The sequence below is a fragment of the Babylonia areolata genome, chromosome 4 (genome assembly GCF_041734735.1).
Source record: "Babylonia areolata isolate BAREFJ2019XMU chromosome 4, ASM4173473v1, whole genome shotgun sequence".
In the NCBI taxonomy this organism is placed as follows: domain Eukaryota; kingdom Metazoa; phylum Mollusca; class Gastropoda; order Neogastropoda; family Buccinidae; genus Babylonia; species Babylonia areolata.
In genome coordinates, this window is record NC_134879.1 from 8,539,300 (window position 1) to 8,555,138 (window position 15,839).

Below are 15,839 nucleotides of genomic sequence, written 5' to 3' on the forward strand. Positions count from 1 at the left end.
AATGAGAAACAAAGAGACGACAGAAAAAAGGCCAGAAACAAAGAGAGTGACAAAAGAAAGGAAATGTTTACCACATATTTTCCAAGTGGGAAAAGATATTATTTATACTACAAAAAAAACAAGTGGTACAAATGAGGAAACATCTAGCACAACATTTCCAAAAGATGGGGATAGATACAATGTGGAGTGATGGCCTAGAGGTAATGCGTCCACCTAGGATGTGAGAGAACCTGAGCATGCTGGTTCGATCACGGCTCAGCTGCCGATATTTTCTGCCCCTCCACTAGAACCTTGAGTGGTGGTCTGGACGCTAGTCATTTAGATGAGACAATAAACCAAGCTCTCGTGTGCAGCATGCACTTAGTGCACGTAAAAGAACCCACGGCAACAGAAGGCTTGTTCCTGGCAAAATTCTGTAGAAAAATCCACTTTGACAGGAAAAACAAATAAAACTGTACACAGGAAAAAAATATTTTAAAAAATGGGTGGCGCTGTAGTATACCGACGCGCTCTCCCTGGGGAGAGCAGCCTCAATTTCAGACAGAGAAATCTGTTGTGATAAAAAGAAATACAAATACAAATATTTACAATGAAAAGGCTCCCCCCACCCCACCTCCCATTTCCCTTTCCTTTCCCATCATCCTCATGGGGGAGGGGGAGGCAGAACAAGCACTCACCAAAGTCAATATCAAGGATGGTGGACTGAGCGCCCTCCACAAGGATGTTCTTGTTGCCCGACTGCAGCATCTCGTGAAGGTAGCTCACCGTCTCCCGCACCATGGGCCGAATCTTCTCCCGCAGATCCTACAACACAAACAGCTGGTCATCAATGTCATTCTGATGTAAAGTTTTGAATTTGTTGTTGCTCAAGTCAATGTTTTTTTCTTTTACGCCAATGTCTTTTCAGACATCCGCTCATTTGTAGCGATTTTATCTACAGTTTCTGAGGTCCCACGATAATGACTACTCAAGAAGCACTGACTTGTACAAGAATCATAAAGTAATGTTACCATTCTGCATGAAACAGCAGCTTGCCTCCTCCCACACCCCTGAAGCATGGAGGTTTTTTCATGTCTTGACCTGTGTATCCTACCTATTCAAGTCTACATGTTCTTTGGGAATGGAACAGTCTTTCATGTTGAGCTGCAGGACAGGGTTAGTTTTTGGTGTTTTTAAACAAATAACTTTTAGTTTTTAAAGATAAGCAACCCATACAGAGTTGCAGGTAAATAAACAGTAACAGCAATAAATAACAGAATTTAACAAATACCAAAAACTTTTTTTTACTATTTATTTTTCATGCCAATGAATGATACAGAAGCAGAGGTAAACTTCAAGAGATGACAAAGCCAAAGCAGCACATCAAAGCATAAAAAATAAATAAATAAACTGGGGAAGAGAAAAAGAAATCAAATGATTGGACAGCCAGCCACCTTCTGCTCCCAGACAGATCAGTCAGTGTGATTTTTTCACTCTTCCAACTACCAGGCGCTAAGCAGGGTTCCACAGATGTGACCAAACAATGCTCATACTTTTCCAGACCAGACAGAACATTTTCATACCAAACACAAAGGCACGCTCCTGAAGAAAGATACTGACAAATATCCTTGCATCAATCTTCATCACTTTTTGTTTATTCATTCATTCATTTTTCTATAAAAAAAAAAATAATAATAATAATAAAAAAGCAGCATAAAAGCACTTTGCTACAAAATACTTTTTATTATAATTTCACATCTCTTCCAGACCTTGAAGGGCAAAACATATTTTTTCCAAGACTTTTCCACCCTTGGAAATGGTTCTCTCATTTTTCCAAGACTTTTCCAGACTTCAACAACTGTACAAACCCTGCACTAAAGGCAAGCACTCAAGAAACTGACAAAGCACCATTCTGTACCCCATTTTCTCGTCAACAAACCTAACGTTACCTATCTTGTGCAGTCACCCTGGTTCTAAGACTTCACCATGTTCTGCTGTTCAAACGGGTAATCACCAATGACCTAGCCTGTGCTCCTAAACATCAGTGTAAATGTAAAAACTAAAATCTCGCCATTTTTGTATCATCATTTCTGTAATCCATTATCTGTGGCTCAATCATCAGAGAAAACTAAAATCATGCCATTTTTAGCATCTGTCTTAGCCTTTGTCAGGGGGACGGGGGCTAATACTAATAACAGCTAACAACACATTAAGGTTTTCTCATTTTTCAGGGGGGTTGTGGGTGGTAGGGGTGGGGTTAGGGTGGTGATGAATAGACAGAGTGAAAGGTGTGGGTGTAGGGGATGTATTACTTAATCTAATGGATAACAGGACAAAAAGATGATTGGTTACTTTTAGCCACATACACTCAGTGCCATCCAATGTATATTTCTTTGGCACAGCTTAGACATGATAAGTAAATACTGATCAACCATCAATACAGATAGCAATTTTCTACTCACGAAAGATAGCTCTGTATTGAAAACTTCACTCTGACCTCATTGCCTTCACCTCTGAGCCAACATTCAATAAAGCATGCAGATTATTATTATCTGAAACATAATGGCGTCGACAGTAGATGCAAGCATGTTGAATATCATATGGAAGAAAGAAGAACTGGCACTTTTGTGCAGATACATAATTTGTGGAGGGACGCACTTACGCTTTGTTCACTTCTACTTCATTCTGCGAGTTCATATCAATGCTACATGCAAAATCACTTCTGCATTTTTTAATGTCACCTTTTATTCATTCGTGGTTGGTTTTGTAATATTGAACAAAAATCTAATTTTTGTCCTAGTGATTTTTCACTTCTTCCCTTTGCTTACAGTACATGTTAGACAAGTTTATCTTTTTTCACACACACACACACACATACATACATATATTTCAGAATACAACAGTGCCATGCAAAAAAAAAAAAAAGAAAGTAAAAAAAGAAAAACAATTGCCAGGAGAAATGGTTCATATTTACACTTTTCATAATAACTTACATGCCGTTTTACACATCATCAACAATATTCATTTCCAGAAACACATTTTTATGAGACCCAGCACTGGTGGCAAGTATTTCTAGTTTCAGCTCAATACAACAAAAAGATAAGTTACTGTAAGTCTGCAAGAACGTATTCTCTACAATAAAGATGTTAAATGTTTAGCCCACTCAGTGCCTATAAGACATGAGCTGACGTCCTGCACAAAGTGCTGACATAGTGTCTATATGATGCCGATCGATATCTAGCATTTACTGATTTTTCCTTCATTGGAGTTTTGTTCAATGAACATAAACATACTCAGCTTAGTTTGGTTTGAAAGGTTAGTTTATGTGTCTGCACTATAAAAATTCAGATATGCATACATCTGATGGAAGACCCTTTCTTCTCAATTATGATTTGCTAACTGGCCCGTGTGAAGTTAGCGCAGAAAGAGGGTTTGCCCAATAAGCAAAAAAAGCATCTAAACTATGTCCAACATAGACAGTCTGTGCAAATGATCATGGACATGTATAACTATAGGGATGGATTTTTGACTGATTTGTTTGAACACTAAGGTTATGACAAGGATAAGATGAAACTGACATTAGACTAGTCAATCTAATCTGTTGAATCGAAGCAGGCATCAGTTTTGAGCAGCTAAGACTGACACACGGACAGAGGCTGGCATGTGGTATAGTTTGGGATGGGGTGGGAGTGTTGGAGGAGGGTGGGGGGGAGGAGGAGAGGGAAAGGAGTTGTGTACAACGAAAGGTCCTAGCACAGTCAGAAGTGTGGAAGTGGGCATGGTAATGGACATCAGAGAAGTGTTATCACTGATTACTACCATGCTTTGGACAAAAACCAACAATCCATCATTTTCATAAAACCCAGGGTTGAAAGTGCAAAAAACAGGAACAACATGTTTTTATTTTTTCATGCTTTTTTTTTCAGTTATCTGAAGACAGACTTGTTTGCAGAGAAAGCAAATTTGCATGCACAGCAGATGATTTTTGTCAGCCAATGTTCAGCATGGACTGAATGAGTGTCATCAAAGAGCTTCACCCCTAGTAGGGGAAAGTTCTTTGGTGTTACATAACTTGACTGCACAGTTTCTGACGGTATGATTGACGCTTTATGTTGATAGAACCTACATTTGTCATTGGGACAATTATTCACTTACATGCCTGCAAGAGTTGTAATTGTTATCATAAACATATAACCTATTTTATTTTCACATGCATATCATATGTTTATTTGTTTATGGATCTTTTTCCCCCCTCAAGGCCTGACTAAGCGCATTGGGTTACGCTGCTGATCAGGCATCTGCTGAGCAGAAGTGGTGTAACGTCTATATGAATTTGTCCGAACACAGTGACACCCCCTTGAGTAACTGAACTGAACTGAACTTTCATTTGTGGGTATTATTAATACTATAAACTGACAATAACCATGCCATTCCTACCTGTATTTTGTTTGTTTCTGTTCTGAAGGTCATTCTATGGCAGTGAAAATAGACACTTTCTCCTATTCTTTAAACTGATTGGTCAAAATTCCCTTGGAAGGGCAGAGGACTTTTTTCTTTTCTCCCCCCCTCGCCCCCACCCCCCTACAATATTCTCTGACATTAAACAGATAAAGGTTAAAGGCCCCATAACCTTTTAACAGCCATCAGGACAGTGAATTTATATCTATGCTGAAACAAGTCTTTACACTTCCAATTACTGGTGTACACAGAATCGGAAGTGCAACGCCTTACCAACTCGGCCACAGCTCACCCTTCAATAAAATTAACATGCTTTTTAAAAGTGTATGAAGATGGCAAGAAAAGACAATGTGTGATCTCAAACACAGAACAAAAAAAAAAAAAAAAAGGTAAACTTTAACTTTGTCCAGATCTAGACAGAACAAGATACCCCTCCAAAACCCCTTTCGCCACTCCCTTTTTTTTTCTTTTTTTTTTGAGGATTCAGTAAGGTTTCTACACTCATTGCAGGTAATAAAGATTCACAGCCATGTGCCTTCATGGGCTGCAATTAACATGTCCATTTATTTCTTTGAGTGGACACTTGTGTACATGAATGTTTTTACCTCACAATATATTGTTTCGTGGGTCACAAGGCTGACATGTTTCTTTATCCATGATCCATCAAATGCTGGCATGTATATTACTATTGTAGGATCTTTCATACTCATAATATGCTGTCCCTGAGCACACAAAATGCACTCAAAATCAAAGCACTAGCAGGTATGCAGTCTGGAAGACTGAAGAAATCATGCTTATCCATCAGCTGCTCCTTAGATTCAAACCGCAGGCATAAAAACACCTCAGGATGAGATCTATGTTTTAACAACTCAGCAACTGTTCAGGTCATTACTGAACCAAAACCAGACACAGGAATAAAATATACATACTGTGCTGAAAAATACTGAATTGCAAGAATTAGTCCAGATTCTACATACAAACTCACACAATTTAAACCTCCTCTTCTTTTTTCTTTCTTTTTTTTTTAAATTTTGTTGTTGTTTTTTAAAGCAATTTCAAACTCAGTTTCATGGCTAAACCTAGCCAGGATTGTTTCCTTCAAATTTTGCAAACCCATGAAGGTGCCTTTGTTGTTGGACGAGAAAAAAGAAAAAAAAGTATTCTAACTCAACACATCTACTCCTCACAGAGCATGATATCCAGACTTCTTAATTCTGTCAAGTGCAGTAAAACTCCTCAATTTAATGTCTTTCCACTTTCAAATGATAAAACATAGAGGAAAAAAAAAGGGGGGGGGGGGATGGACGGAGAGGGGATGGAAAAGGGAGCGGGACAGAAAGTGAAGAGGGAAGGCTGGCTGAGGAATACATGCATGAATACCCTGACATATGTATGTGCGTGCCTGTGTCTCTTGAATCTGATTAAACAACTGTACATAATTGATCAGTTGATAGTTTCCAGTTTATGAATATCAATTAGATAATCACTTGAAACTTTTGACATTTTGCTGGTATATTTCCCTGACTTTGCTCCACGATGATGCTTGATCTAGTAATCAGTAACCCTCTTGTCAAACATACACCATGTTGTTGTCACCAGTTCACATTCCACCACTGACAGTGGGTTCAGCAGGGCTTGAAAGATACCACCTGTCTGACTGTCCGGATTCTTCTGGCTGACCAGTGGAAATGCTCTCTTCCCCTCCACTTGTCAACTTGGCAACCAATTCCTGACTGAGTCAGCAAATAGGTGACAGAGCAATCAGCTTCAGTGTAGACTGACTGCACTTCCCCCCACCCCATAACTCCTACATCCCATATCCCACCCTGTTTTTCCTCAAACAGGATACACAGCAGGATGCAGTTTCTCTGAGATACGGCATGATCTGTACATAAAATGCTCAAACAAGGGAACAACCGATTTTCCTTTCAGGCGAGCGTCACTTTACTCACAAAGGGCTGAGATGTTTTTCTTTTAATCTGTCCCCAGGACAACTAAACATTTTCGGTGACTTTCTAACGCTGTTCAGTCAACTGAAAACCAATATAAACATATTCCTTCTCTTCACCTGACAACATTTCAGGAGAAAACTGCTTATCATCATTGGTTTCAGTAGCATTATTTCGAACTATGTGTCGACCATAAAACCCTGTTATTTATTTGAGGAAATCTACCCGTACAATATCCAAGTCCTCATACCCTGGCATCTTGTCTCATTCCAAACATGTATTCTCTCAAATAACAAGTCCAACACCATCCTGAATTGCATCAAGGTTGTGGACAGAAAAGAACTGACATAAAAACAAACACTGAAGCAGAGATGTGGGGAACACACACACATAGATTTTATGACTTGGTTAAAAAAAAGTTCCTGTTGGAATCTTTTCACTTTAAACCAATGAAATGATTTATGCACACATTTGTGTCCACGCACACACACACTCAAACATTCACACACAAACGTTGCTCTGGAAATAAGATCAAGAAACCTCTTTCAACACTGTTTGCTTACAAACAGCAAGCCAAACACAAAACATGAGGAGAAAAACCTAATCAACAATACAGTGTGAACATACCCCATCAAACAAAGGGTAAGATCATACACTAAGGCATGGTGTCAAGGTCAACAACTCACTTTATACTTTGCCAGTTCTGCCTCAATGTCCACCTCCAGATCGGGAAAGATTCTGCGGTACTGATCCACAAGATAGCGGTATCTGAAATAATTCAGCACAAACACGTTGTCTCGTATGGCATAGCGAGCAGCGCCCACATTTAACCTCTCAAGATTCCCGCTCAGTCACCATCTATCCATTATGTCCCCTTTCTATGAAACAAGCACTTACTTTTCAGAGAAATGCTCGTAGTCCCCCATCAGATCACATATCCTCAATCCATTCCTCGTGGCCTGTGGAAGGACAAAGCGGAGAACAAGATCAGGAAGAGCATAACATTAAGTGAACAACCAACTTCATCATTTTTACCCCTATATTTCTTAGTGGATCACAGTTCTAAATGTTTAAATCCAAGAATGCTAAGAGACATTTCAGTGAAAAGATCCTATGTTCAATCTTTCACACACACATCACACAAACACACACATATGCATAAACACACACAGTGCATGTAAATGCAGACATATATAACACACAGCCAAATTTTGAACACTTCACACAATACATCATCCAAGGGGACACAAAGTGGAATAGCTTCATGCTCTTTATAAAGACCTGGCCAAATGAACATATCTGTGCATCAAAGCAGTCACACTGATTCAAACTATTAGTCTGGCACAACACAGGGCACCACCAGATTGGGCTTGGTTCTCCAAAGAAACAACTATGGGAAACGACCATGGACTCAGATCATTGTCTCTGCAACATGTGCTTTCTTCTGGCACAACAGAGTGGGCAAACATGCAGTTTCCACTTAAGCATTCACAACTCTGAGTTGACGTTTCAGCAGCTTCTTTTAATTCTTCTGAAAACTCAGATTCCAAATCATTGGAATGAAACCAAAATCCATTCCAACAGTCCTTGCAGAGTTTCTTTTGTTACGATTTTTGTGTTTTTGTCTATTTGATTGGTGGTGGTGGTTGTTTTTTTTAAAGTCCTTTCACTGTATGTTTCAACAAATTAGTTTTTGGTCTGCTTCACTTAGCCAGAAGCAATAGTCTCCATGTTTGTGACATCAGAACCTAATACAAAATGGCAGCCTCCAGGACTACTGGATGCTTCATATATAAATATTTTTCTTTATACACACATTAATTCACTTTAAAAAGTACTGGATCAGTTATCATTTTCTAAAATCTTATGAAAACCATTAAGCCGACTTAGTCCCCTTGTATGAATGTCATTGAAATTTCCTGTATGAATGCCAAATAATGACAAGATACCACACAAAAGAATGCAAAAAATGACCTTAAAACAGCAGATCGAAAGTATCAATGATATGAAACACCATCAAGCATGACAAACATAACGTGCTCAAATCTTTGCACTCTCACCTCACAATTGAAAATTACCATCCAACTGTGAAAGGAAAAGCAAGAGACAAGAGACACTGGGATAAAAGTGGACACAACTGTTTTCAAAATGTTTCACAGTTGATCTCAGTATTTAAAAGCCTAGTTTCCACCTCCAACCCCCTTTCTCTCCAATTTGGTCAAATTATGCCAGACATAGCTTGCAAGACTGCATTGACTGCACCGACCTCTGCCCTTGACCAAACTGTAACACCAGTGTAGCCTTCTGAAAACATAACTGTTCAGCCTCACTTACAGCTGACCTCAAGTTCCAGATAGCAATTTTTTTTCCAGTAAAAAATAAATAAAAATTTTTTTTTTTTTAAGGGAAAGATTTTACAATGCTGAGAACATATTCTGAGCCTTCAATAAACTCAAAATAACTGAATATAATAGCAAGATGAATAATGGCATTCCTTATAGTATTCCTGGGTAGTACCCTGGGTACTTACCTTGGAAGAGTAGGCTGGCCCAATACCTTTTTTGGTTGTACCAATCCTGTAAGAAATTCAAATGCAGAGAATAATATAATAAAAAATCAACAGATCAAAGTAAACTGTACTATTTCAGAGCTGCCTACAAAACATCTGTAAGCATTTTTCAAACAATTCATGAAAGCACAATTTTTCTCAATTTAGATGTGTCCATTTAGACCGTTAACTATCAGTAAAATAGGACTGAATAATACTAATGTAATAAGAAAGTTATGGAATAAGAATGATGTAATAACCAGTTACTCAGTTATTCAATATTTCTGAATCACATGTCATTTATAACTCCTGTTAACTCCTAGGCTGCCTATATGACGAGATAACTCATCAGCGCAAGCATGTACGCTTCGCTGCCACAATGACCAGATAACTTGTCATCGAAATATTCAGACTTTTCCCTGGTTTGCATTCAGTTCGTTGACAAAAATACTGGTAGCTTTAGGTTGGAGAATCTTTCTAGATTCTATTCCTAACTAGAAACAACATCTACATCATGAGGCAGTGCTTTATTTGAACGTTTCGGTTGGGTTACTGGCCGCAGTGTTTGCCTGACTATCCTCGCTTGCTCAATAAAATGTTGGACTGATGCTTTGCTCAAGACTGCTTTCTTTAGCTGATGCTCAGAAAGAATTTAAGCCTAAATTCGAAGGAGAAGACAGTGATGAACATTTATATGACGATTTGATAGAAAATAAAGGGAGCAATCAAGAGAGTGGCCAATATACAACTGTCAGTTAAGTGATGCCGGCTGTGCAGATGTAGCACACGACAGAAAGTGACTGAATTATTAACAGGACACAGTGTGAGCGATTTTCTTGGCACTCAGCCAACGCAGTCTGATGGGAACTGGATAAAGTGACCGTGTGAGAGGGGTGAAGAGGAGAGGGGTTGAGACTGAGGGGGCGTGGCCTCACATCCATATTATCACTGGGAGATGTCACAATGCATTGTGTATCTGTCTCTTTTTAAATTTTTTTAAAATTGTGGTTGTTCTAGTATCATTTTGTGTGTGCAGATATCCATTTGTCCAGAAAATATATTTTACTTAGTGCAAATTACCTGACTAATGTTTGCAATGAACAAGTTGAAAATGTGACAAAAAATAAAACACTGATTTCAAAACAACAGCATGTCACTGAAAATATATAAGATGGGAAAACATCACATGTTTTGTATTCTTTATTCATTTACCTTTCAGAAAATATATACTTTTATGGGTCTTTCTCCAATAACAAAGAGCACATAAATTTTGGAAAATTTATACCCGTTTTTTTGTGAAAAAACCCTAGCAAATAGATTTCACTTGAATATTATTTTCCTGGCAGTGATAGGGTTAACAATGTCTAATCCTTCAGACAGATTGAATATATGTGTACTTTTGCTCAAAATTCAAATCCATTAATACACTTATATTTGCAGCTTAACTATTCACTTTTTACTTTTTTCTGGTTGATCAGACATCACTTTTTACTTTTTTCTGGTTGATCAGACACCTTTCATAATCACTGTCGCCATTTTCAGCAGAACACTGTGCCCTACCCTTTTTTCTTTCTTTTTTTTTTTCAAAAATGGCAGTGACTACCCTTGACAATCAGTTAATATCTTTTAAATGTACACTCTTACCATTTATGATCTTGTTCACGCAATTCTTGTTCAATGCTTGAACTTAAGATGCATTATATTCTAAAACACTTCTGTTACTACAGACTTCTCTGGCTGCTCTCCACAGGAAAGCAGCGCCTTTTTTGATTTTGTTCTTTTGTTTGTCTTTTATTCCGTGAGCAAGTGCATTGATTTACTATGAATGTGGATTTTTCAATCTAAGAATTTTGCAACTCCTTTGTTTCCAAGCATTCTTTTACTCACTTAGTATATACTGCACACAGAACCTGAGTTTATCACGTTATCCATAAGACTAGCACCCAGACCACCACTGGTGAGGTGTGTAAAAATCCCTGTCCATTGCCGCACTCAATCCTGTGAACCACCACTGGTGAGGTGTGTAAAAATCCCCGTCCATTGCCGCACTCAATCCTGTGAACACTCACTTCCTGGTCAGGCACATTACTACTTGGTCATCGCTTCACTGAGACCAGCCCTTACAATGAAATGTGTGATCTACAGCCTATCTTTGATTGGAGACCAAGCTCTAAGCGCTTCACAAACACAACAACAGCAGGCTTCCTACCATGGCAGAGCTGACTGAAAGCTGCCTTTAGACCCTCATCATTCAATTCCAATTCCATTCAATGATTCTGTCAGGCTTTAGTTACACACGCATACACACACGCGTATATCTATATATATATTAAAAACAGATTATATTATAAAATTTTGCCAGGAGCAATTCTTTTGTTCCCAAAGTTTCTTTTATGTGTGCCAAGTGCTTTCTGCATACAGGACCTTGGATGATTGTCTCATCCAAAAGGCAAGCATTCAAGGTCTGGTGGAGAGGGAGAAAATTCTGGCCAGTGAGTGATTTGCTCCCGTACGCTAAGATTTTCTCATTTCCAATGCAGAAGATAAACATATTAAAAATAATGACAAAATTGAATGCCATTCAATTACAGGAAGCAAAGGACCCTGCACAAAGCAGGACACTCACGATTTCTGTCCTCTTCCACTCTCCTGCAGGCCATCCACTTGCTGATGCAAATCAAACACTGCAAACAATGAACAGTGACGTCACCCTTCAGTTTTCATTTTCATGCCAACGTTGCGCTTAGCCTGTGATGCAAGGTCCACATGTGTGTGTGTTTATGTGCAACTCTGCAGATAAACGCAAGTTGGCCTATATGCATCTCAAGGATACTTTTTTGTGGTTTTTGATCCGTTTCATACAGCATGTCACCAATGCGCATTGACCACATCATGACATCATGCATCCCTTCACTCACGCATACTCACATATACACACAACCATTAAACATTATTAGCCAAGGAAGAAAGTACACAAAATAAAGAATTTTTCTCTCATCTTACCAATACATGTTTACCACAATTTCCTCTCAATCTCATTACTTTCCCAATGAAAGCCACCTGTTCAGCCTTTATCCCCACTTTCTTTTTTTAAACAAAATTATGACAATCATTATACATATGTATACAAATGTATACTTGAATAAATGTACACTTTTTCACTATGAATGTCTAACTGTGGAGAAATCTAATCAGAAACCATGATAACCAATTTCTGAACAGCTTAGTTTGTTAAGATGCAGGATTTTTTTTAAAAATCCATTTGAAAAACAACAATTGTATTGATCTGTTCCTCAGTTCACAAACACACACAATCAACAGCCAGGTTCTTTTCTAACTGGGGAGGAGGGACGGTACTGCAGGTGTGAAGGATCACTTTGTTCCCTCCCTTCCTGCACTGGAAATAGGATTTCTTTCACAGGCTGATCAACCCTGGATCTTTTTACACTGTCTTTTCTACATAGTGCATGTGTTTGTCTGAGAGAGAAAAAAAATCAATGCTGGGAAACCAATGTGTGCATTTATGTTTGAGACTGTGTGTACACATCAGAGCATTTCTGTGCATGTGAAAATGTATGTGAGGTGCATATCACATCAGTTTAAAGTTGCCATTTTTCCAGATTTCACTTCTCATTCCAGATTTTTACAAGGCAATAACATTACAGTGGCAAGATCAAAAACAACTTGAGCAAAAACAAAAACAAAAATTGGGAGAAAAAATGGCAATGATATTTTGAGCCAGTATCTTTTTAAAAATGCAAATTAAGCTAAGAAAAAAAACCCCACAAATATTAACTAGAATATAAGTCAAAAGAAGCAGTACTTCTAAGTTCTGTATGCATGCAAATAATGCATCACTCACTCAAATGTTCATGCACAAATACACACCGATTCACACACTGATACACAGTCAAATGAACAGAAACACATACACGAACATACACACACACTCACACACACTCCCAACTCACACACACATGACAGCACACCCACACACCCAGGTGGCATCTGTCAGACAGTATGAGACGTTCCTTCCAGCTGCCCAGGCCGTGCTCATTGGCTTCAATCTCCTGAAACATCTGGGGCAGGTGCACCACCACGCCATTGCCTGCACATAATTAATACCTGTACCACCACCACCTGCAATACAGTGGGCAGTTCCTCCTTCCACTCTGCAATCCATTTCCTGATCTGCCAAGATCTTAAAAATAGCCCCCTGTACAAGCAAAACCCCAAATTGCAGTTTTATTATTGATAAATATAATGGATGTTTCCAGTAGTATTAACATGGTGACATTTCCAGAAATGAACTCTTTAGGTCCTCTTTTCTCTTAATTTTACAGTCACTCCCAGTGAGCTTTCCATTTTGCCTTTTATTTCTGTCCACTACTGGTTCAAAATCAGTTTTGTCCTGCCTCGGATGCCAATTCCTGCCCAAGTGAAGACCCTTCTGGTACAGGCATGACATGACTGTTATCCCCCCCCACCCAGTCACACAAGTGGGCAAGAACATCATGAACTGAGCACGAACACAGCATGAAAGAAAATCAGAGGCTTCACAGTCAGCAATATCTTTTTTCTTCTTCCTAGTTTCACTTGTCTGTAGTTCCACAGTATGGGCGCTTGAATCATAGAAACTTGACTAACCAGTATTTGGCAGGTAAGCCTTTCATTAACTTCATGTGGACAGCCATTTTTCTCACATTCCATCATTTTTGTTTTCAAACCTACTTCTTCACATCATTAAAATACAAAAAATGACTTATTTTTCCTGGGACAAAAGCTCTGGGCTGGACTGCACAAGAGATCTTAGCAGCACAAAGCTGTCTTGGAGTTAAGCATTTATCTACAAAGAATTTTTCTCTCAGTCCATGGAATTAGTGTAGACAGGAACGTCCTTAGCATCCTTTTTATCCACATGCATATACATTACTGCATAATATTATTTAAAGTTAAAGCACATTAAATTAATGAATTATTAAACATTTAAATTTAGTTAACTACACACACATAAGTGCTCCTATCCTCAGACTCACTCTGATCACGCAAAGTCATAAAGGATAAAATCCTGATTAAGGTATTTGCTACCTTAAATCTTCCAAGTTGTAGCCCAACACGTTACATTATTTAACACCGCCAGTTACAACACCACAAACCAGAGGGGGGAGGGACTCACCAATAACAGCAATGCAGTCAGGGTTCACAATGCCACTGGGCAGAAGATGGAAAGCATACTGTTTCCCATCCACATGGACTGAGTGGCCAGCATTATTTCCACCCTATTAAAACATAAACTGCATCTTCTAAACATTAACAATCATTACACAAATTACATTGCTACCACCCTGTTTTAACATTAACTGCATCTTCTAAATATGCATGCCACCACCTTGATTGTTTCCCACCCTATTAAAAAATACAGTGCATATCATAAACATGCACAACACCAACAAAAAATGCATTCTTTCCACACTGTTTAACCTGTTCAGTGCCATAGAATTCTGCAAGAATAATCATAATAATGTATATAAAATTTTTAAAAAGTGCTCTTCCACTGCCAGGGAATTTCAAGGATTAAAATATTTTTTAAATTCTAGCACAAAAACTATAGAGATATAGAATGAAACTGAAGTAAATGCTTTTGTGAAGGAAGATGAATGTGGATTCTAAATCAGGGCTTTTACCCCAATTATTTCAAAGGTAGGTACTATTTATCATCTAGGTATTTCAAAGTGAAGATAATTTTTATACATTAAAAAAATTCTAATTCCACATCCACAGAATGGCACCCAAAAAGAAAATAATACAGCTGGAAAAAGCAAGCTTATAGTCTGATTATACCTGTAAGCGCATAGAGCTTCATGGACATGCACAATAGCAAGATGTCTCAAAAATAAAATAAAATAAAATAAAATAACAAAACAGCCCATATTAGTTTATAACATTCACACCTCATTTGGTCATGTAAATGAATAACTGTCCCAGCAACAACAAACGGATTCATTCAAAATAGAAAGTCAATCACGTTCTCAGAAACTGAGCTGTTGAGCTTTTTTCTTACACCTAAGAGCATCCCCTTTAAGATGAGAAAGCTTTGATGTTATTCCTTTCCTTCCATTTAACTGATCTGATAAAGTGTCTGCTGTGCAACGGTTTGCCTTCATGAAAATCACCAATTATTGGCTGCTGTCGTTCCAGGCAACAGAACACTGTGAAAAGACAGTGTTTCACAGTTCACTGACAGTCGGGGCCATGCCCCCTTCATGCCCTCTGTCAGACCTTCAACCTGTCACCTTACACCCCTCCTCTATCGCCTCCCCTTAGGTGAAAGTACTGAGCCTTCACTGTAAGTCATGGTCACACGCTAAAAAATGACTGACTGGATAGATGGACAAAAGAAAGTGTTGAATGTTGTCAGTTTTGTCACTGTCGTTGTCATCTCCTTCATGTTCAAACAAATCACACGACAAGATAAATCCATCTCTCAACGTTACACTCATACATGATAATCATCTGCACAACTTGCAAAGTTGTGTAAATCCGCTGATTGGGACCACTGTCCTCACTTGACAAAGTGTACGCTGCCTTTTTGGCATGCAAGGCAAACTCTCTTTCCACACGTACACACAGTGGTCCAATTAGCAAATCATTGAGAAGAAAGGGGTCCACCTGATGAATGTTCATTTATTCATCAATCTAAACAGTATGTGTATATAATCCAGACACATCAAACTAACTGCTCAGAGCCAGTTTATGTTCACTGTACCAACTCTAATGAAGGAAAAATCTAAACAGATGCAGGACTTCAGTGGACATCCTGCAGGCACTATGGCAACACTTTGAGATGGACATCAGCTTATTTCTTATAGGCACTGAACAGGATAAACAAAGTGTGTCTTCAAATT

General features: G+C 38.5%; 1 protein-coding gene across 1 annotated transcript in view; it reads right to left on the reverse strand.

The window, feature by feature from the left end:
- The window catches only part of LOC143280824 (adenylosuccinate synthetase isozyme 1 B-like), a 42,847-nt gene that overhangs the window by 20,339 nt on the left and 6,669 nt on the right, over nt 1-15,839 (reverse strand). The window contains exons 2-8 of the mRNA XM_076585524.1: nt 14,111-14,213; nt 12,932-13,042; nt 11,561-11,618; nt 8,917-8,962; nt 7,284-7,345; nt 7,073-7,154; nt 678-804 (exon numbers count right to left, since the gene is read on the reverse strand). Coding sequence (XP_076441639.1) covers nt 678-804; nt 7,073-7,154; nt 7,284-7,345; nt 8,917-8,962; nt 11,561-11,618; nt 12,932-13,042; nt 14,111-14,213 — 589 coding nt within the window. The remainder of the gene's footprint in view (nt 1-677; nt 805-7,072; nt 7,155-7,283; nt 7,346-8,916; nt 8,963-11,560; nt 11,619-12,931; nt 13,043-14,110; nt 14,214-15,839) is intronic.